The sequence below is a fragment of the Rhinolophus sinicus genome, chromosome 1 (assembly GCF_057876585.1).
Source record: "Rhinolophus sinicus isolate RSI-liver-muscle chromosome 1, RSI-T2T, whole genome shotgun sequence".
Lineage (NCBI taxonomy): Eukaryota > Metazoa > Chordata > Mammalia > Chiroptera > Rhinolophidae > Rhinolophus > Rhinolophus sinicus.
Window position 1 is genome coordinate 3,423,433 of NC_142501.1, and position 22,559 is coordinate 3,445,991.

Consider the following 22,559-nt stretch of genomic DNA (forward strand, 5'->3'; position numbering starts at 1 on the left):
GGTGCCATCCCCTTGTGCGTGCTCTACCCTGAACTCCTGGCCGGCAGCCAGAGCTCCATTTCTGGGACAGTTTCGCCCCAGATGGACCTCCAGTGCCCTCTGCGGCCACGAGCCCCCCACCCCAGGGCTCCGATGCCAGATGAGGGAACGGCTGACGCCACCCAGAAATGAGCCGGATGCTTTAATGACAAATCCAACACAGACAGGGTGATTCCAAGTGGCAGTGCTGCCTTGTCCTGACCACCCTTCATGCCCAACGGGTCGGGCCGCCTGCAGCCCCACTCCCTCCTCTGGGCACCGCTGGCCGGCCTGCAGCCCTGACACTCCACATTTGAAATAAACACCATTTGTCGCAGACAGGACGCCCGCCCTGGGATCAGCGCTGTAGAATCTCTTTGTTTTTATCCCCAGCCTAATGATGACTAATGCCTGGGTGATTATCTTGCGCTTTTCTTGTGTGGCACGGGAACAAACAATGCCATTAGCGTCGCAGATCAGGGGAGAAAGGGGAGAGCGACGGAGGAAGGAGAGCCTGGAGCGTCTGCACACTTACCCCCGGGTCTGTGGGACAGGATCCGAAGCTTCTATTCCTCACTGTTGGATGTTACAAAATAAAATAAAAGCGAATGGGGAGCAGAGCTCCCCGGAAGCACCAACAGGATGTTTTAAAAGTGCCCAGATGTGTGCATTTAAGAGCAACATCCTCCTGGGTCAATAAAGCCGGTGGACGGTGACAAGTCGACACTTGGTGAAATGGGCCAGAGGAAACCCAGTCGCAGCCCCGCGTTCCACACCCGGGCCCTGTATTGCCACAGCCGTGGGGGGAGGAATTCACCAGGCAATTAATTTCCAAGGCAAACGCCGTCCACACTCAAGTTCCCCCTACAAATATACGTTTTTTTTCAAACATAAACGTGCTGCAGCCCACCCACGGGGCTCTTCCAGCCGTTGGCACTGGCGTGGCAGCTGGTGGCTCATGTCATGGGCAGGGCCATGACCTGCTGGGTCCTGCTCTTCTCTGCCCTTCTCTGTGTCCATCACAGACCCAGCCAAGCCCCAGCCTGGGACCTTTGTGGCCCTGGCCTGGGGAACGCACTGAAGCCCAGGGTCTGTCCGATGGAACCTTCCAGACTCAGGGCCACTACAGTCTCCTTCAAGCTGTGTCCTGCCCACCTCTCTCTCCCCGGTGCTGTGTCTACCTGCAGCCTCCACACCTGCAGTCACTCAGCCCTGGCTGAAAACCGTGCGACAACTGAAAGGGGCTGCTCTCTTCTCGTTCCCCAGATGGAGCCCAGGGTGGTGCCATAGTCTGGGAGGTCAGTATGTCAGTATGGCCCACGGCCCCCTCCTACGCGGAACCTCAGAAGCAGCAGTACCCTCAGCAAGCCCAGGTCACAGGTCCCCCGCAGACCGGATGACGTGTTGACACTTTCCAGACCACATCGGGGAACCTGCCACTCCCCTGAGTCCCCAGAGCCCAGCGTCTGTGCCCAGCCTCCCGTTGCTCTGCGCCCTGGGAGTCAAGCCCCTCTGTGAGCATCAGACCACTCACTGCCTCTCCCGGTGAGCCCACAGCCCCGACAATGCGAGAGGGTCTGGCCCGTCTCCCTAGAGACACACACGCCGCTCACCTGGGCCCACTTCAAACACGCCTCCTTGCAACGTGCGTCTTATCTGCAGAGCCAGGCTGCCGGTGGTCACTCCACCACCCAGAGCAGAAGCTGTGGCTGCTGACGTGGCCCTTCCCCATCTCCAGCCCCACCATGTTCCCACGTGGAATGGGGGCTCGGAGAGGAGCTGACTGGCTGTGGCTGTGGCAGGAGGGGATGCAGGTGGTGAGTCAGGAAAAGGAAGGACGGATGAGGTAAGCCTGGGGCTGGGCACGGTCGGCGAGCCGCACAGATGTCAGCTCCTGGCACCCCCAGGGCCACCCAGGCGTAGTGCCTTCACTTCCAGGGTGGCCATTACAAAGTGCCACACGCTGCATGGCTTGCATAGCAGAAGGGGACACTCTCACAGCCTGGAACCAGACGTCCAAGGTCAAGGTGTGGGGAGGGCGGGTTCCTCCTGAGCCCGTGAGGACACTGCCCCAGGCCCCTCTCCCAGCCTCTCGTGTTTGCTGGCCATCCTTGGCTTCCCTCGGCTTGTAGAGGGGTCTCATTGGTGCCCTGTGTCCTTGGTGCATCCGTCTCCCCGTCTTATAAGGACCCAGTCAGTGGATTAGGGCCCCCCTACTCCAGCACAACCTCACCTTAACTATCTCTACAAAGACCCCATCTCCAAATAGGTCGTGTTCTGAGGCCCCATGTGGACATGACTTTAGCCCAGTACGGTGTTACCACCATTACCCCTGTTTCCGTGGGGAGACATACACAGAGAGGCTGGGTAAATGATCCAAGGTTGCACAGCTGCTATGTGATCGAACCAAGACTAGAGTTGGGCGAGAGCCTTGGAGCCCAGCTCTTGTCACTTCCCGCTTTGGGAAAGGTCTGTAGGAGGCTCAGCTGCTCAGGCCACCTCCGTGGCAGAAAGGGTGACAGAGGCTCCGGGAGGGTGCAGCTTGCCTGCGGGCACCCGTGTTTGGGCCGAGCTGCTCCTGGGACCTGGGTCTCACGCCTGCCTCCCCTGGGACCGCTCGGTCCCCAGAGCAGAGGCTACTTCACAGACACTCCGAGCTGCACCACCCCTGGTACATGATTGCATAATGACTAGATTAGGGTATTAGGCACTGGAGTTATTAAAAGTGAAAGATCCTCCAAGAGAAGGTGAGGGATTCTTGAGCCTCCGTCTCCTACAAATATGTAATGAAATTTAAATTGAATCTGGTTTAAAATCATTTACCTTTTGACATCATGTATCAGTACACTAAGCATCGGCTGAGAAAGCAAATAACCTTTCAAGCAGAATGAAAAATTACTCTGTCTCTTTTGATTTCATGTTAATTTTCAAATTTAAACGACCCCAGAACTCTCTGCTTGGGGGGAGCCCCTGCAGCCTGTTGATGCAGGAGGTGGGTTCATCCCTGCAGCCCTCCTGGCCAGCACTGCGGTCTCAGGCCCTCCATCCCGAGCCCTGGATGGTTCCTGGGGGATCAGTCACTGGACACCTCATCATGCTGGGCCCCCCATCGCTCCTGGGGGTTCAGACACAGCCTCCGAGCCCATAAAAACGGCTTCTAGGTTAGGAGGTGACAGCACTGTCGCCTCTCAGAGTGACTGTCTGTCTGGCTGTGGAGACACTGGGCAGAGCCCCCGTTAGTGGTACAGGGTCCTTTAGCGAACGTTTTCTTCTGGGGGGGGGTTCCTTAGTTTTCTCATCTGTAAACTGGCCAAATGGCCCAGCCCAGTGGACTTCGGGAGGACTCCAGGCGCCACTGCCAGAGTTCCAGCTGGGCAAGACGGGGACTCCAGGTGCCACTGGCTGGGCCTCATGGAGAAAGTAAGGTGCCTGTTGGGCAGGAGGGGTCCCTGGGCCATTCTGCCCACAACCAGGCATCCTCGCCAGGACACATGTCCCCGTGAGGTCACAGGTGGCGATGACGACGACAGGGATGGATGGTGATAGTGGCCGGGCAGTCCTTCGGGTGGGAGGTGCCCTGAGCCCATGACTCACCTGCATTAACACACTGAGGCCACCTAACGCCTCGGGGTAAGCGCCCCGCTGCGCCCCACCCCCCGTCAACAGGCCAGTGACCCTGAGCCGAGAGGCCGAGCAGCGCACTGGGTCCCGGCCACCACACGTCCAGCGGAGAACTGGACCAGCTTCAGTGAGTCCGCGACATGTGGTCCCAGACATTAGTCTCCCTTTTTTTCCCATCAGCTCTCAGAGGCTGCAACTCTCTCACTTTGGCCGTGTCGGCAAGGGGCAAGCTCAGTGGGGACCCCCGGCCGGCCCTCAGCGCTGGGCACAGGCCTGCTGCTCCCAACAATCAGGACACCCCGTAACGGTCTGAGGCAGAACCTTTGATTCTCTGCAAGCCTTGCATGAGGATTTCTGTGACGTGTCCCCCGTGCCTGCATGCCCACTCAGCCGGGCAGGACGTGGACTCCAGGTGCCACTTTAGCCACCCCAGCAGGTGCAGAGACCGGGCTCTGCTGTGCGGACCCCGGGCACTGATTAGCATGGGGTCCCATGAAGCAGGCTTAGCCAGCCCTCGCCCAGCAGACTCGGCGGCATTACTGCCCCATTTCACAGGTGAGAGAACCGAGCCTCAGGAAGCTGAGTCTGTGCCTGGGCCTCCCAGCAGAGGGAGCATCGGGTCTCAGATCCAAGTCCTGTGTCCATCCCCAGGGTCACCCCAGCTTCCCGGGTTCTGCAGGACAGAACGGCAACGGCGCACTGACCGTGAACTAGAGGCCCCCCGGGAACAGGCAGGATGCTGTGTTGGCCGGGGAGGTCTTCCCTGAATCCTGCCCAATGGCTGGCGGCACTTGCCCAGCCCCTTACGACAGTGGCCAGCGTCCAGGGGAGATGTGGGGCCCAGGCCCCTTTCGAAGCCTGCTGCTACTTCTTAATTAGCCAAATAAACAAAGGCGCTTTTCATGAGGACGGTCCCGTGCTGTCACATGTGAGCATTACTGGGCTGGAAAACACAGTGGGCTTTTCCAGGATCTCATCCCCACGGTGCCTGCCCAGAGAAGGCAGGCCAGGGAAGAAAGAATGGGAGTCAGGAGGAGAAAGAAGGAGGCCAGCCTGGTCCCGCCCCACGCGCTGACCACGGCCCAGGGCCCCGGCCAGGCAGGCCAGCCCTGCGGCTTCACTGCTGCTCCTGGACAAAGGGACATGGTGTCCAGGCAGCAGGACAGGCAGTGGCAGCCCAGCCCAGGGCCTGCTGCTCTCCAGCGAGGGGCTGCTTCTCCCTGGGGCTCAATGCAAGCCCTGCAAGGAACAGGCCTCCAGAGTCAGGCCCAGGGGCAGAAGCCCCAGATGTCCACGTGCTGACACACCAGCCACCAGCATTCCAGGCAGAACCGCAGCACGAGCCCCAGGGTCCACGCTGGGTGGGAGCTGGCTCCCGGTGAGGCAGCGGGCACTTTCCCGCAGTCCCCATGGCCTTTGCCCACCGCGCACACTGGGCACAGCCCCAGCAAGGGGTCTGCACACTGCCTGGGGAGGCAGGCCAGCATGGGCCTGGCCAGGGATGCAGCCACTGTCCCCCAGAAAGCGCTGGCCTCCAGTGGAGGCCATCGAGGGTGAGGTATCCTTGAGGGGCCACCTCTGCTTTTGAGCCCAATGACCCCGGGGAGACAAGGACAAAACAGGTCAACAGAAGCTCTCAGGGACCCCCAGCAGTTCAGTCCTACCCTGCAGAGCTAATCACATCGCCAGGAGAGGCCATCTGACCGAGTCCCTGGCTCCCGCCGAGAGCTGGGGTTCCTTCAGCTGCGATTGCCACCCAACAGTGGAGACGTCTGCACGGAATGTACCGCTCTCTTGAATTGCACCAAAACCAAGCGTCCCAGAGGTTTCGGTGACGGGAGACTAGGAACAGCGAGAAGTCAGCGGTGCAGCGGGGAGCTGGGCTGAGATCCCCAAGAAGGGGATTAGGAAAAGCCATTAGTACGCAGTTACAGAATTCATCTCCACGAGCATATGCTGTCCCACCTAATTTTGATCAACTTAAATGTAAAAACATCTCCGCGCCTCCACTTGGGTTTTACCGCCATCTGGTTTAATTAGTCCTCGGGTAGCAGCCACCAAGTTAATGGGGACACAGCCGAGCCCATTGCAGAGCGGCTGCCGCACCGAGTCTCAGCAAGGATGCCTGTCCCCAACACACTGACGGACAGGGCGTGAGGCTGGGGGCTGGCGGGATGGCTGGCGGGCTTGCCCTGGGCAGGCGGGGTCTCTGTGCTCAGACCCCAGAAGGAAGGACACTGCCCACAATGACTGATGGTGACCTCAGGGGCCCTGGTGGGGTGGGGGGACAGGAAGAGCCCACAGAAACCCCACAAGCCCCCGTGGAGCCTGGGCACCTCCTGCTTACAGTGAAGGTCATCTCTTCCTTCCGGTTCTGGGTGCTAGCACTTCGCAAAGGGTGGGTGTGCAGCTGGGAGGCCTGCAGCAGGTCCACCTTTAAGCCTCTGCGGTTTCACCCTAAGAATGGATATAGCAGTGCCGCCCTGCGTGGTTTGGGAGGCTAGAGGTGATGTGTCAAGGTGCCACCACAGCTAGAGTGACGCTGGGAGCCAACAGCCCTGTGAGTGCTGCCTCAACGTTCTGAGAGGAGTCCTGGTGCACAAACATCGCCGCACACCAAGTGGACTTTCCCTTTTTGCCTTGTCAGCCGAGGAGCTCAGAGGTGAGTCCTGTGCTCAACTCCTAGAGCCTAGGCTGGTGATTCTCAACCAGGATGAATCACCTGGCTGACGATGGGGAGGGGACTGACCCAGCACAGAGGCCACCTGGGGAGAGCCACAGGGCTCAAGAGGATGGGCCATGTCCCTGGGAAGGGAGCGGTTAGCTGTCCCCGGGACTCCAGCAAACGCCTAAGGGACGAGCGCTCGCTGCCACGGCATGTCATATTGCTCTGCTGACACAGGAGAACGCTCACCCCACGAGACACCCAGAGAGAGCCCACACTGAAAGGTCACAGCAAAGGCATACCGACTACCGAAGTTACACCCGTAAGAGGCAACAGGTGCCCCAAGAAGTTATTAATCATTTGACGAGACCTGGGGATTGTAATACAAAAATAATCAGTTGGCCTTGTCACCGAAGTGTGATGCCAAGAACACGTCATCCAAGTCCCCAGTGCCCACAGCCACCTCTCCTGACTTACTGTTGTTACATTAATCGAGAGGAAAGTCTGCAGTCTGGAGCCACGGAGGCGCACGTGCTCATTCTGTTCTGGACACTCAGAGACACGGGCCGTGCTAAGCCACCCGGTAGGAGCCCTGCTGGCCGGCCGCGGGGCAAAGGGGCTTGTCCCCGGGGGAGCACCAGGTCCCACTCAGTATCAGCAAGTGCGTCTTATAAAATTGAAATTGAGAAGCGGCTTTTCTGCAGAGTTGGGAGGACAGGCCTCCTGGTGCAAACACAGGGCCCCAGGAAGGACGTCCCTTTAAGGTACCGCGTCAGGCACCAGAGAGAATGGTACGTGCTCACCTGCCCGGGGAAGCTCTAGGCAGCTGACTCAGTTTGCTCAGCAGGAGCCTGGGAGGCCAGCTGCCTGGGTGGGGCTCCTCCAGACGCCAGGCTGGTCACTTCCCTGCCCGCAAGTGGGGGCAGCTCCCTCACTCCTGTCCCTCATGAAACACAAGCGCCCGGGGGCACGATGTGGCTAAGGTGGAGACGGCCCGTTTGGGCACCACGCACAGCACAGGCGAGGGCAGCTGCTGAGCAGCTCACCCTCCAGGACCCTGCCCCGCTGCCCTGCCCCCAGGGGCTCTGCACTTCTGCTTCCCAGAGGAGCACAGAGCAGAGTGGAGCTGTGTGCTTTAGGGTCCCGGCCAACCCTGAAATTGCTTGGTGTCACCCGACGAGCATATCTGCACAGCAGCTGACAGCAGTGCCCGTGGGAGCCAGCACGTACCTGGTGCACCCCTCCACTCATGTCAGGGCAGAGCGGTACCAAACGAGGGACTTCTGCAGACAACTAAACTGCTTTCTGTAAGTCCCGAGGGCTTCTCAGCATTGGCAGGGGTCTGTAATGCAGTGCAGTGCCCAGACCTCAGCCTGCTCAGGTGGAGTTGGGCAACGGCAGGGTCGTCCGTCTCAGTGTCCATGCTTGTCACCCTCTGCCCACTCGGAGGCCTCAGGCCACAGGTCAGCAGGGTGCAGAGCAGGGTGGCATTGCTGTCCTCTGGGAGCCATGGCACAGTGGGGGGACCCGGGGGGGCTTCCTGGAGGAGGAGGCCTGCCCCAATTCACAGGGGCCTGAGCAAGACTCAATGATATGGCTGGTTCCCCTCCCCAGACACAGTACCGCAGTTCACAGTGGAGTCCCACCCTTCATTTCCTATCAGATCTGAATTCTATTAGTGCCGAATGAAGGTTTGTTCTTACATTTAATCCTAAAACTATAATCACTCATGGCAGTTTGGTTTTCAAAAATAGCAACTTCTGAACTTGGGTAAAACGTGAACAGTGCCACCCGGCCCACAGGTGCACCCAGATGCCCACTGGGCGGCCAGCACGTCCCTGCCCAGGCAGCCTGTCGTCGAGCCCCAGCCCCGGTCCAGCTGGGCCCTCACTGCTCTCCGGGCAATACCCTGGGCAAGTGGCCCCCGTCTCGTAGCCTCAGTTTCCCCTTCTGTGAGGCTACAGGTTCACAATGCCCACTGTGCAGGCTTCTTTGAGCTGCAGCCACAACCTGGACCCCGTGGCCTTGACCCAATGGTCACCGTGTCAGAGACAATCAGGGGGCACGTGCTCAGGGCTCCCAGCACACTAGCACCCTCCTCACCTTAGGGCTCGACACACACGCTCATCCCTGGACACACGGCCGCTCCAGACCCCTCTTTGTACACAGGAAACAGGTGGTGGATGGGGCTGGGGCTGAGCTCCCCACACGGGGCCCCTCCCGACACCTGGAGCAGGGCCAGCGTCCCCTCAGTTCTGGCTGCGACCGCCTCATGCCCTTCCATGCCCTTCCCACAGGTCCCCGGCTTTTCCTCCCAGCCCTGGGCTTCCTGCATGCCCTCCATCATGTCCCCAACGGGGACCAGCCACCTCTGCATGTTTCCCATCACCCACCTCTAGGACAACATCCATGCCGCCTTTGAGAGCCTACCAGGCACCTATCCTCTGAACTGATGGCGTACCGGGAAAGCCCAGAGAGTCCACTGGTCGGACAGGGAGATTACAGACTAGTGAACACATTCCAGAAAATTCCTCAGGCCCATTCCTTCAAAGGACTCAAGGGCTTGGTTGGTGGCACTGGCCCCGGCTTGGGTATTGACCCAATGCTGAAGGTACTTCCTTCTCGTCAGCACCGGCAGGGCAGCACGGGGCAGCCTGGTTTTACAGGTGAGGCCCAGCTAGCAGGTGACCTGCTCAGGGACACCTGCTAAGCAGCGGTGTGGGGACCCAGCCAGCTCCTCCTCTTCTGTCCTCAGCCTCTGGGGGTCGCCGAGTATGCAACTCTTGGCCTGAGAAGACCCTCCAACGTGGACACACGTGCTTTCTGAGCAGAACGGAATGGGGCAAACACAGAGTCAGTCTGGGCTACAGGTAGGACCAGAAGACACGGAAAGGCCACAAGGACCCCTGCAGTGAGTGGACTGGGACGTGGAGAAAGGCCCTTCTCCCAACCAGGGGGGAAACACCTGCTATGGCTTCTCTTCAAAGTCAGGGTCAACAAGGGGGGCACCTGTGTCCACACAACCCCTAGTCAGCAAAATCCACATAGACGCTCATGTACCCACATGTAAACGACTGACAGCAGGAGTCGAGCTGGGGACCACTTCCTCAGCACCTGCTCTTTGTACGCTCTGACCGAGCACACCTGGGAGACACGAATGGAGAAACTAGGTCCGCGCCTCAGAGCCTCAGCGCCCTGTAAGAAAGCAGCACCCCCACAGGGTGGAGACAGAGGACGGAGGCCCCGCCTTCCCCCTTGAGCACAGGTAGCAGGACCTGGGCGTGGGGCCTGCTGACACGCAGGGAAGCTCCATAAATGCTGGGCCAACAGACCTCGAGTCCACAGCCCGCGAAGCCTTGAGAGGGCTGCACGGCCCCTGGCCAGCAGGCGCTTCCCTGGGCTACAGGTGAGCCCATGGGCTGTCTACACCACGCCCACCTGCGTCACACCTGAGAAGTCTGATGGGCAAAGTTTCTGGTTACACACAGCACAGAGCTGCAACCGCCTGGCGTCACCAGCTCTGCCGGCTCCAGGTCGGGGCTGCGCTGGGCGTCTGCAGTGACAGGCAACTGGCCAGCCCGAGGGCCACTCTAGCCCAGGGCAGACCCCCATGCAGGTTCCGTCCAGGGTGACACACTTCTGCTCCGTGGTGCTGAATCTTGCTCATCTGTTTCTCAGAAGCTCCCCGCCCCATCACTGGGGTCAAACCCAGGCGTGACGTGACAGCGGAAGAAGGTCCCAGGCCTCCACATGGCTTGCCTGAAGCCGGGGCCCTTCAAGCACGCTCACTGCCCACACCTCCAGGTCATGGTGGGTGGTTGATGTGCTGAGTGGACAGACCCGTCTCTGGGTGCCCCGGCCACTTCCCAGGGTATAACAGAAACCATTGGACCACTTGAGAGAGTGACGGCCGCTGGGCGTCTTTCACAATCTCGGTGACGACAGCATCAGTAATGCCGTTCGTGCGTCACGTCCACAGGCACCTGTGCTTTGGAGCTGGAGGCGGCCTGTGCCACCGGCTGCTGTGTGGGCTTTGCATTAGGAACCCCGAGACGAAGATGAAAGCAAGACCAGAGCGAACGCTGACCTCCTTCAGCAAATGCCGTTCTATTTACAGTGTACTTAACATCCATTTTGATTAAAGCGCAGTCTTTTTACAGAGGCGCGTGGCTTGTCATGTGACAGTGGCCCATGTCACACTGGAGAGGCCGCTGGCTGCCCACTTCCAATGTTCCAGATGCTCTGGTGACATGCTTTGCTCTTTTCTTTGATTGAGGAGCTCACGTCTCACAGGGTGGGGTTCAGAAACCTTTGCAAGTTCATCAACCCACTCTCTCCAGGCTGGGTCTGGAGGACTTTGCACAGAATCTATGTGGTTTGGGAGGCCCAGGAAAGCAGGGCAAAGACCTCTGCCCGGGGGGCAGGATGTGGAGGTCCCCACACACCTGGCACGATGCAGTGCACTCATACCTTGGTCTCAGTCACCCAGGTGGACCTCCAGCATGCAACCCCCGTTCTCAGGATGACTGTCCCCCTGCCAGGGGAGACCAAGCACTTGCTCAGGAAGCCCGACTCCCTTGGCAGGCGTGCGGGGAGCAGAGCACCTCACCAGCTGCAAGCATGGTGAGTTCAGGTGACTTGCTGGGTCCTCCAACCCCCCGCACAGGGACCGCCTCTGTCTCCCACACAGCTTACCCCAGAGTCGGCCGGGCTCCCCAAAATGAGCCCGTGAAGGAAAGAGACAAGTGGAGTATGTGGCCACACTCTGCAGCCTCAGCCGTGCAGCAGCCGAAGCACATAAATTATGGTCGATTAATTAACAGGAATCCTATACAACCCATTAATGGCGTTCGGCTATATTTGGGACGCGCCTTCAGGTAATGGAATGCTACAGGAGGAAATTAATTTAAAAATAGAGCCAATGTGTTTTTTCGAAAGAGAGGCTATTCAGATGAGTCCAGCCGCATCTGACAGTTTCTGAGGTGCTGGCATTTTAGCTACTAAAATATCATAACCTGAAAGCGCTCTGCAGAACAGTCCAATCTACCCCAAAATGAAGCGCCAAGGCTTCAGGCCATGGGCGGGTGCCAAAATGACGTTCCTCAACAAGTAATGAACCAAATATACGTCAGACCTCGAAAAGACAGCAAGCGTGTTTCTCTCCCAGCGTCATTCGGTATCTGCGGACCGAGACCATGGACCCTCGTGCAGCTCCAAGCCCACCGGTGTTGCATCAGGTCCACTGGACCTGGAAGACCCCCGCCCCTCCCTGTCATCTCATTATCCGAGGGATTTTACAAGTGAGTGGGTAAACTCGTAAACTCAGAGATGGCCCTCCACGTAACTGTGGTTTGGAGTTTCCTTGACAGCAGGTGAGCCCCTAGTGCAGAGGTGAGGAGAAGCTGGCCCGTCACAGCTGTCCGCAAGGATGCCGGCAGAACCACCCTGACGGCCTGACATTCAGGACCTGACGACAAAGCAGGCGGGACAGCTCAGGGCCCCGGTTACCCACCCTCATCACGCAGGACTCCATTCTGCCCGTCCTCTCAGAAAACCATTCCGGCTGTTCTGGGGGGCCAGGGCTCACCGCTGAGGGAAGGAGCTATGCCCTGAAGAGGCCCACGTGGGGGACAGCAGCCCAAAGGTGACATGACAACAAGGGACTGCAGTAGCACTGGAGCACGGCCTCCGTGGCTGAGCCCACCATCCTGGGGGTACAGAGAGCAAAGAGGAGCCCAGCCATCCCCCAGCTCACACTGAGGCTCCAGGGCAGGGAAAGGGGGCCCTCTTGGGTGGCCTGGCCCTGTTGCCCTAGTCAGGCCACATCATCCCCGCCCAGGACACCACTCAGACCGTGTGGCTGGACCTTCTGGACTGTTCGCCTGCCCATTGTGGGCCCAGTGGCCGCCCTGTTAGGTTTCCCAGGTCAGGAGGGAGAGGGCCTGCTTTACACGGTGAGTATTTGTACCTCTGATGTGCACCCACGGCCCCAGCCACGGCCCCTGTGCCTGGGAACCTCTGCTCTGGACAGACGAGGCTGGACCACGAGGGCGTCCAGGCAGTGACAGTCGGCTCCATTCCAGCAGCATCTGCTGAGCACGCCCAACTGCCACGTCTTGTATCAAGGGTGGTGGGCTGAGCGCAGGTGCAGACAAACGCACAACACCTGCCAGGTAAACGGGCTGGGACTTCTCACGGCTGTGCTAGGAGCCAGGCCCGAGCTCACAGGAGGCCGTGAGCATGGGCCTGGGGCCGAAGGGCCCTCTCTAGTCAATCCACAGCATGTCACCATTCCAGAATGTAGCCGTCCTGCGGGCAGGGGGCGGCCCACCAGGATGGAGGCACAGCAACCCAGACAGGGGGCTGCAGGCTGGCAGGCGGCCTGTGTGACACAGAGTGACAGCCCAAGAAATCAATCACTCTGACTATCTGCAGGGTGGGTGTGACTGAGAGGGGCTGGCAAGCAATGCAGGGCCAGAAGCCCGGGAGGGCCTGCCTGGCTGGTCTGGAACCAGGGGAGCCTTGGGCAGTGGTGATGGGTCAGACACAGTGTCACCTAAGGAAGGGGCCTTTGGCAGCAGTGGCGTGGGACGGTGTGGCCGGACCTCTGGGCTGTTCCCCCGCCAGGACCCCAAGCATGGGCCTCCATTTTCATTTGCATCTTGCAAGGTAAGCAGCGGGCCCAGCAGACACCAGCCACCCCTTGGGCAGACTGGCCGGGCCTGGGCCCACCCTCCGCATTCCGCCAGCCCTGACTGTGCGGCGGGCGCCCCGAGGTGGCTGTGGCATGGTGCGCGGTCAGCCAGGGAAGACTGCAGGGAGCTGGGTTGGAACCCAGTTCCCGACTATTACTCAAGCTAGATCCCCAACGACACACTTCCAATTAGCAACGTCCTTACAGGCACTGCCGCTACGTCTACACTGTCAGCGAGTGATTTCACAGGGCTCACTCTCCAAGCCAGTCAGGGCAGACGTGGGCACAGCCGCAACCCTCGGGAGCCCCTGCTCACATGGGTGGTGCCCGCCCAAGGAGGCCACACGCTGTGTGCTCTGGGACCCTGGTCCTCGGGTCTGCCGAGCTCATTTGGCACCAGGCGACCTGAGTGACCAGTCCCTGCCTGAAAGCACGAGGTGTTTCTCCAGTGGTTTCAACTTCATCGTCTGCACTACAGGGAAATCCACTGGCCCTTGAGCCCATGAACTGAGTAGAAAGAAACGTCCCTGTGCCTGGTGTCGCACGGCAGGGGAGGGGCTCAGGCCCAGGCAGGCCTGTGCTGTGGCGCGTGGTGCCAGGATTACAGACCCACAAAACTAAGGTCCGCGCTTGTCCTCACACCATGAGCACCTCAACGTCAGGTGGGGAGACTGAGGCCCAAAAGGGAAGGCAAAGGATGCATTTCCGTGGCATGTGTACACGTGTGCCTGCACAAAACACAGACACGGCATGAAAGGATGGGCAGTGGAGGCAGCCGGCACAGGGAGGGAGACCCCAGCTCCGTGTCCAATCCGAGCCCCGCTCCAGGCAAGTCATTTCCAGCCTCCGTCTGCAAAGGAAGCCACCAGCCACAGCCGTGCATCCAACCTCGCTGGTTGGGAACTAACCGGGAAGGAAAATCACGGCCCAACCTCCCTCTCCTTACCCAGGACTGCAGACAAGGGGGTTGGCTGAGCACACGCAGAGTCTGAAGGTGAAAAGCAGGGCTGGGTCTGGGGCTGCAGGGAGACTGCAGGCTGTATGCACGTGCGCCAAGGGACTTCTCCGTGCCCACCCCATGGATGTGAGGACCAGGGAGGGAAGGTCTATTTTCACCCTAAAAAAGGGGAGGAAGATGGGCGGGAAGATGACGCAGGAAACACTGAAGTGAGACTCACAGGAGGGCGGGCGGGAGGTGGGAGGTGGGAGGTGGGAGGTGGGCCCGTGGGGGCGGTGGGAGGTCACCCGTGTGGGAGGTGGCCCCAGGGGGAAGGTGGTTTCTGGGAGCCAACGGGACAAAACCAGGCTTCCACGAGGCCAGTAGCATCCTGGCACAGAGTGGGTCTGAGCCCACTCTCCCTGCAGAGAGCCCAGTGACAGGCTGGTGGGAGCAGACTGGACCAGAAAGGGAACCACAGAGCTCCATCAGGGGGTATGTAGCCGACTCTGGCTCCCCACACACACCCAAAGACTGAAATAAAGGCAGCTTCTAGGCTAAGGGAAGCTGCCAGAAGAACTTTCTGGAGAGAAAGGCACTTATGACATTTGTTCCAATGGGCTCTAGACAGAACTCTCCAAAATCCTGCCTAGGGACTGGAGTACCTCTAGCAAAGGCAAGCGTAATTAACAAGCGGGTAGATGGTGGGAAGGGTGAAGGGGGTCCTCTGTCACCGTGGGATCGGGGACGTTTGATTACAACTAAATAGCTTTATCACCATCGGCAATGCAGTTACGTGTGAGACATGGGAAAATGAAGACAGAGAAGAGGCTGCAAGCCACTTGAGAACCTGGCACGGGTTCCACGCTCTGGGAAGCAGAGGTGTGTGGAAGTGTGCAGACACCTTCCTCGCCCAGCAGACAGCCTTTCCAGCAGCCCAGGCTGTCGGGAGCGTGGGGAAGGGCGGGGAGCGTGTCAGGCCAGGAGGAGGAGTCAGGCCAGGACAGTGTGCCCACGGGGGGAGGTGTCTGGGGCTATGTCCCCTCCCCGCACTGGCCATTCAGCCGCAGAAATGCCGTGGGGTTGTCACTGCACCGGCTCTGAGCCCCAGGCCCAGGGTCTTCATTCTACAAACCAGGAACACCCGTGCAAGTGGAGACTGGGCATCCACAGACTAAAGCAAGGGTCCCAACGGTGGTGGTGGGGGGTGGCGATTCTGCCCCCAGGGCGCGCGCGCACACGCACACGCGCGCACACACACACACACACACACACACACAGCAAGGTCTGGAGACACCCTTGGTTGTCACGCTAGTGGAGTGGGTGGAGCTCTGGGATGCTGCCCCATACCCCACACAATACCCACGATGGCCCCTCCCCAGAGGGACGTGGCCCAAATGTCACAGCGCTGAGGGGCGCAGCCGAGCAGAGGGGCGGCAGAAGAAAGCAAGCGCGCAGGAAGAATAAGCCTGGCGGAGGGTCGGAGCCGGAGCCACGAGACCGAGGTGAGGCTCACAGACGGTCCGAAGTCCTGCCAGGGATCCTTTATAATCAGGGAGCATTTCACTGGGATTCCACACCTTCTTCTGTTCTTTTCTTTTTAATCAGACAGCGTTAGAACCAGATTGATCCTAGGGGATCCTGCAACTCCATTTTTCACAGGACATCTTTCCAGTCCCACCCCCACCCCTTTACCCCACACCCAGACCGTTGGCCCCGCCCCCAGTCGTGTGGCCCCACCCCTAGCCTTTGGGCCCCGCCCCCAGGCCCTGAGCCCCACCCTTAGTCTGTAGTTGTCACCTCTATACCTTCAGCCCCAGCCCTGTCACAGTTCACTGTGGTGGGTGCCAGGCTCATGAGTGTCTGGTCAGAGAAGCTGGCATTCAATCCCCTTGGAGCAATAAGCCACGTCCTGGAGAAGCTCAGCCTAAAACAGAGGCAGGAAGTGCCCCCTGACAGGTCCAGATGGACGCAGACGGCGGTGGGGAGGGAGATGAGGCGGGGGTGCCGGGAGGCTTCCTGGAGGAGGGGTTCTCTAACTGGGCGGCAGCCCCAGGACCAGCCCAGCTCACGCTTCCCTTCCTGCGTTGGGCGGCACTATGGAGGGGCCCTGCTAGGCCGCGGAACAGCGCAGTGAGACACGCGGGTGTGTGGCAAGAACGCGCGCTCGCCATGTGCCTACGACCGGACGCCCCATGACCCAGGCCTCCGGCTGGACTCTGCCATGCCAGGACGGACGGATGCAGAGTCCTAGGAGGGCAGGAAAGGTCCCTGAGCGACATGAGCAGGGGTGACAGTGAGACGCGGGGTGGGGAGGGCTAGTGCAGGGCTTCCATCCTTAGGGGAGCCATGGTGGGGGCCGGGGGCCAGCCTGGAGGCCAGCCTGGAGGCAGAGGGACCACCGAGAATGACGCGAATGTGTCAGGAGGGCCAGGGGCCTGGTGAAAGCCAGGAAGGGAGAACGAAGGTCCCAGACATGGAAAGGGTATTCCGGCCCAGACGCTGGGCTTGGCTGCCACCTGCCACTCTTGGGAGTTACCTGCCAGTCTGAGGTTGGGACGGCTGCAACCAGAGAGAGCAAAGAACCCATCAGAACAGCGTGCCTGGCCCAGGCCGGCAGCCCCTCTTCACTGCCTTTGCTTTGTGCTGACCCACCCAGACCCCGACGAGCATGTAAGTCCCGATGGCCGCCACCTTGCCCATCTCTCTATGACTCATATGACTAAGCTGGAAGCCAGATCTCCTGCCTCACTCAGATGTCTGGGGCCGTCCCTCCAACATACCTGCCTCAGATATGCCAGAGGAGCCAGGTCCCCACGTGGGACCCTACCGAGGCCAGGCCCTCCATGGTGAGGCTGACCCCACAGCAGGTTACCTGCCAGGGATGGGGAGGCAGGAGCTCTAGGTGATGAGTGAGGCCTCTCCAGGGAGACTCACAGTGTGGCCTGCCCCGCCATTCTCGAGGACAGTGCTGGCTCGTGAAGCTGGAGCTGGGCCTCCTACAAGCCAGGGGCCCAGGGGATTCCGGAGCAGTCCCACTTGCCTAGTTGGAGACAGAAGTTATTCTACACTCGACAACTGCCAGCCATTTTAATAAGTAAGTAAACATTACAGAGCCTCGGGGAGCCCCCACCCCACTCACTGGGGTGACAGAGAGATGAGAAAAGTCCCAGATCCTCTGCCAGCTGCTCGGCTGGCTCTGGAAAGCCAGGCCCCACAGACAGCTCACGCTGCCAGCCCGTGCAAGCTCTGGGCCCAGCTCTGGAAACGGTGCGGAGAGAGGAGCAGGCGGGTGCTGGACCAGCAAGCGGGTTCATGGGTTCATGGCCTCCAGGCCAGCCCCAGGGGCCCTCACAGAAGCCACAGGAGCACCGGGGCAGCCCTGGCACCCCGATCTCCAGCTCAGGGCCCTGTATGCAAGGCAGCATTTATAAAGGGACGCCACAGACTCCACCAGCCCGTGGGCCGCGCAGGCCCTGAGACCAGCCATGGCAACGCCCAAACAAGCAGGAACGAGCAGGTCTCCGAGCCCTTCCCTCTCGGCAGCTCTTCCTCCCACGTCTGGTCCCCCAGCACAGGGGACAGCCTGATACAATCTCTTCCGTATCGCTTAGGCTGTCACCCATGGTGCTCTGGGTGACAGGTGGCATTCTGTAGAGGTCATTAACTCCAGAGTACCACATTTCAATGCAAAAAAACGAGCCCTTCTAAATGGGCACAGCTGTGAAGCTATATAAAGAAATGGGGATTCGGCGGCTCTGCTTTTTTTCCCTTTTCTAGAGCCACATTATCATAACGTTTCCCATAATTATGCCCATAAAAGTCACCTGAAAATACTTCAAGCCACAAAAGTTGGTCTGCGCATTTCATCCCGGGCTATGCAGTCCTGAGACGGGATTCCAGGGCCGCACGCAGCGGAGCGCCACGCATCAAGCTGAGCCTTCCACACAGATGGCTTTCCGGACGCACTGTGCTGCGGCCTCACTGGCAGGAGTGAGGTGCCAGGGAGAATCGTGGAGCGGCATGGACCCTCCTGACAGTGTCTGCAGGGGAAGGGTACGGAATGGCACTGGGGAGCGGAGAGTGGCACGCAGTCCGCCTGCCTGGCCGTCACCCAGAGCTGTCATCAAGAGGGACACTGCTCTGGACCCTCCAGATCCTTCCCCCAGGGGTCTCCGCCCCAGAGATGCTTCCAGGGGCAAAGCCACCTCTACCTTGCTGACCCTTGGGCATGGAGTCAACTCATAGGAACCCCACAAACAGAGGTAACATGTCTTTATGTGGCTGAAAGACACAAGCAACACATTTCTCATGCCACAAATTCATCAAATAAAAACAGTAGGAGAAAAAAAAATTAAAAAGATGAGAAATCAACTTCTGAATGGCATCACTTCATTAAGCCTCCAGTATTTTCAATTTCACCTCTCTGAGAACCCCAGAAATAAAATTTGAACAGCAGGAAAGTGGCATATTCTAATCTCTCCTAAATATGCAATAAATTGTGTTTATAAAGGAAATACGACATCAGAGAGCCTACGCTCGGTTAGTATTCTAATGGATTAAAACAATTTTGAAGTTGTTTGTAATTTCTCCATAGTTGCCGCCGAGGACATGAGATTTTACTTAAAGATACAATTCAATTCTGATGGGATTTATCAGAAAAAAAATCCGTGTCAGAAACAGTCACACTGCCTCTCCCCACATGGATCCCTGGTACTTTAACTTACAGACTCTCCTCCCCCCACAGCCACGCCAGGGACGTCTATCCACCCAGCTGTCCCAAACAGCGGACATGCAATCTGTGCTAAAGCACCGTGTCTCCATGTTTGAATTAAATACTGCGTATGCGTGTCAAAGTCAAGGCTTCGTGTCGTAAGGCATTCACCAGTTCATCATTTCCCCGTTATCAGAGCCAGTCTGTTGAGCCAGGGTGGAAAGACCCCAGCACACAGTCACACCGCTCCATCTGGGAAGCACGTCCAGGTCCACCTCTCTGCTCCAGATATGCGAAGGGAGGACGATTTAAATCAGCCCTTTCTAGGCCACAACGACAGAGGTTCCCCCCAGACCAGAAGGAAGGGGTTTCCCCTTTCTCACTCATGGTCCGTGCTCTGGGCCCCAAGTCAAGTCTTCACTGTGTCCAGCCCGTCTGTCAACGGGAGGTACACAGAGATGGAATATGCATCTTAAAGAAAGCCATCCAGCCCACATCCCCTTCCTCCTGCTTTTCCTGGCAATTCTTCCCCAACAGGAGAAAATGACAAGGCTGTGTCACTATAGCAACTAACCTAATTGGGGCCTGCAGGTCTTTCTCCAGCCAGAGGGTGGAGCCCATCGCCTTAAACACGGATCTGAGCAGGCTGCAAAGAAGGAAGGTCTTTCACTGGGCCTAGCACAGAACACCCTGGCACTGAAAACCAGGCCAGGAAATAATCCTCTTTTCTTCCAGCACCACCAGGAAGTGAACACCTTACGTGTTGCCGAGACAGGCACAGATTTAATAGGGAGGAAAACTGAATCGTGCATGAGACTTAGCACTTTCCCTAATTAGCTGGATAGGAACATATCTGCTCCATAGCACAAAAACATTTGGGGTAATAGAAATCCTGACTGATACAAAAACAATTTACAAACAAGGATGCTAACTACCCTTCTTCATCCCAGATCTATCGGAAAAGAGAGCGGAAATCACGGGAACTGTTTCGGCTACGTTTTACTTGCTTTGTCAGTTCTAAAATAAATAAATAAATAAAAAGTTGGGTTTTTTTGCCTCCAGGGCTGCTGTGCCAAGCTATAAATTGTTATTATGTCTATTTTGTATTTTAGTGAAATGTTTTAATTTCTCCAAGTGCATGTCTGGGACCGTTATCTTAGTGTGGATCACTCCATGCGTGGGTATGGAGACAGCCATGAAAGTCTGGTGAACCGAATCTTGTTGTTAGTGGTTTTTGCTGGTCTGGATGAGGGTGTGAGCAAACGTCCTAATCCTGGAGGAAAACCTGTTTCCAGGATTCCAGGGAGACTTCCCAAAGGCAGGCTGAGTGGGACACGGATCTCAGGTTCCACAGCTCATCTGAGCAGCTGCTCTCTGACACCTGGCTTGCAACAGGCACCAGTCCTGGAAGGTTTCAGTGTCAGGATGAGCACAGGCGATGCCTCCTTGGGTTCAGGTGGCGGCTGTGGCAGTGGCGCGTGGAGTAGGCAGACTTGTACACACTGTGAAGGTGGGAACGGGAGGCCCCGGCTGGCTGGCGCGCTGGGGGTGTGAAGTGTTGAAGCCACAGGGCGGGGGTGTCGTGTACTTGACGATTATCAGCTGCTCTTTTCCCCACCTGGAGGGCTGCCTCAAGGCCAGCCTGCCGTTGCGGGTTCTCCCATTCGCCCCAAGGACGCTGTGGCCAGAGTCGGCCAGGGAGGGCGCCAGGGGCTCAGAGCGCTACAGTCCCTTCCCCCAAACACTGCTGAATGAGCCCCTCTCCCGTGATGCCACCAGAAAGTGCGTTCAAATGGCACCTCCTCGGTGCGGCGGGAGTTTATCTGCCATTAACCCTTTCCACATCAGCAAGAAAGCCCAGCCCATCTCGGCTCCGACCTGTGAATGCTGCGCGCGGGCCCCAATGGCCTCGGGAGCCCAGGAGCCGGTGCAAACGCCTGTCAACCCCCAGATCCGCTCTCAGCATTGAGCCTGGAAGCGCGTTCCCAGGGGCGCGCCCTGAGCACCTCGGGTGGTGGTGAAGCCTGGGCAGCCGGGGTGACGACCCAGCTGGGAACCTCCCGTTCCAAGGCCCCTACCCGCGCGGTGTCCAGCAGTCGCCAACAATTGTAAGGAAATGCACGACCCGGCTGGAACAAGTAGGACAATTCCCGCCCTGGGCACCGGGCTTCCCTCGCGATTCGGGTGGGCTGGGCTGTCCCAGGACTAGGGCGACGGCGCCGCGGCTCCGGGCGGGCTCCGGGCTCCGCTGCAATTTCATTTGGGAGACAGAAGACTTGGACTGGGAGCGAGGAGGCCCCAGTCTGCGAGGTGGTGGCTGCGGAGCAAGGCTTGGCTCTGGCCTCTCTTATCATTATTATTTTTTTAAAGAATCCATATTTTTCCATCACCTTCCGCGCCCCTGGCAATTCTCCATGACAGGTGTTCGCAGGCACCCGTCCTTCCCTTCCGCTGTGATGGGAAAGGACCAGGAGCCTGTGCCCGGCGGCCAGCCTGGGAGTGGAGCAGCCCGCGCCATCCAGGTTGGAGCCTGGACCCCGAGGACTCCCCACCCACCCCCAGCAGCTGCCGATCTGTGACCGGAGCACTCACTGACCACCCAACCCCACCCCAGTCCCAAGGCTGTGCCCGGGAACTCTGACCACCCCACATTCTCCCACACCACAGCCGGTACCCAGGGCACAGCCCACCCCCACTCACCCCAGCCGACCTCCAAGCCTGTTCCTGATCTGCTAGTACCCCACACCCACCCCCGCGCGCAGCCTGAGTCCCCGGCGCTCACAGCAAGCCCGCACCACCCCAGCCCCGAGCCCGCAGCCCCGCGCCAGATTCTCTGGGTTGCCGGCTCAGGTCCTCGGACGCGACTCGCGAAATGCCCGCGGTGGTGGTGGACCCTTTCCAGGAACCCCACCCCTCACTTCTCCTTTTTAAGAAAGCTCCTGCACCTTGCTTCCCAGGAAGGCAGAAGCTCCAGCCCCGCGTCTGAGCCCAAGCCCGCTCCTGCCTGAGGCGCCGCGCTCCGGGCTCGGCCTCCGCGTTTCCCCCTCGTCCCCGGCGGGAGTGTCGCCAGCGGAACGTTCTGGACAGGGCGCTTCGCTGACAACCCCAGCAGTGTTGCCCGCCCGCCTCGGACCTGCCGCCGCCCCCGGAGCGCGCGGCTGGGCCGGGAAGTCGCCGACTGGGCTTAGCTCGCCAGCCAGGGCCGGGAGCGGCGGCAGCGCGCTGGGCAGCCGCGGGCATCGCAGCTCAGGGACGCGCCGCGCCACCCGGGGCCTGGCACACGGGCCCTTCCCCGGAGTCGGGGGATGGAGACCCGGACAGCTGCGCCCGCCTCCGAAGTACCCGAGAGCCGAGAGGCCGGGAGGACCCTCACCGCCCCGGCCCAGCGGAGGACCGGCCGGAATCTGGGGGACCGCGCGCTCCGAGCTCGCAACTCCGCACGGACTCCGGGCGGCCGGCCGGGAGCCCGCCGGGGCCGGGGCTGGGGCTGGGGCCGGGGGCCGGGGCCGAAGGGCCGTGTGGGGGCCCGGCCGCGCGGTACTCACTGCAGTAGGCGATGAGCAGGCTGGCCAGGATCATGAACGCCCAAAAAGTTGAGGACATGCTGGGCAGGGCGGTCGCATCTTGCCGGCTGCTGGTCCTGGGCGATGGCGCCATTGAAGCCGCGGCGCCCGCGCGGGGGGCAGCAGCGCCTCTCAGCAGCCGGCCCTGCCCGCGCCCCCGCGCCGGCCTCCACGTGCGGGCCCCGCGCGCGCCATCCTCCGCCGCCGCCGCCGCTGCCGCGCCCGGGCTCCGGCCCAATGCGCCCCGCGCCGGCCCGCCCCGCGCCGCTCCCGCGCCCGCGCCCGCGCCCGCCGAGCCCGGGGACGCCGGCCCCGCCGCTCTGGGCGTCGCTGTGTGCCCGGGCTCG

The 22,559-nt window shown here is 59.7% G+C and overlaps 1 protein-coding gene across 2 annotated transcripts in view; it reads right to left on the reverse strand.

Moving 5' to 3' along the window:
- Window positions 1–22,468, reverse strand: part of TAFA5 (TAFA chemokine like family member 5) — a 171,375-nt gene extending 148,907 nt beyond the window's left edge. Inside the window, exon 1 of one of the 2 annotated variants that reach the window (XM_074326601.2) lies at window positions 22,195–22,468. In XM_074326601.2, coding sequence (XP_074182702.1) covers window positions 22,195–22,306 — 112 coding nt within the window. In that variant the 5' untranslated portion in view covers window positions 22,307–22,468. Of the gene's footprint in view, window positions 1–21,594; window positions 21,905–22,194 lie in introns of those variants that run through there. The other variant, XM_074326599.2, reaches the window with a different exon arrangement.
- Window positions 22,469–22,559: the final 91 nt, after the last annotated feature.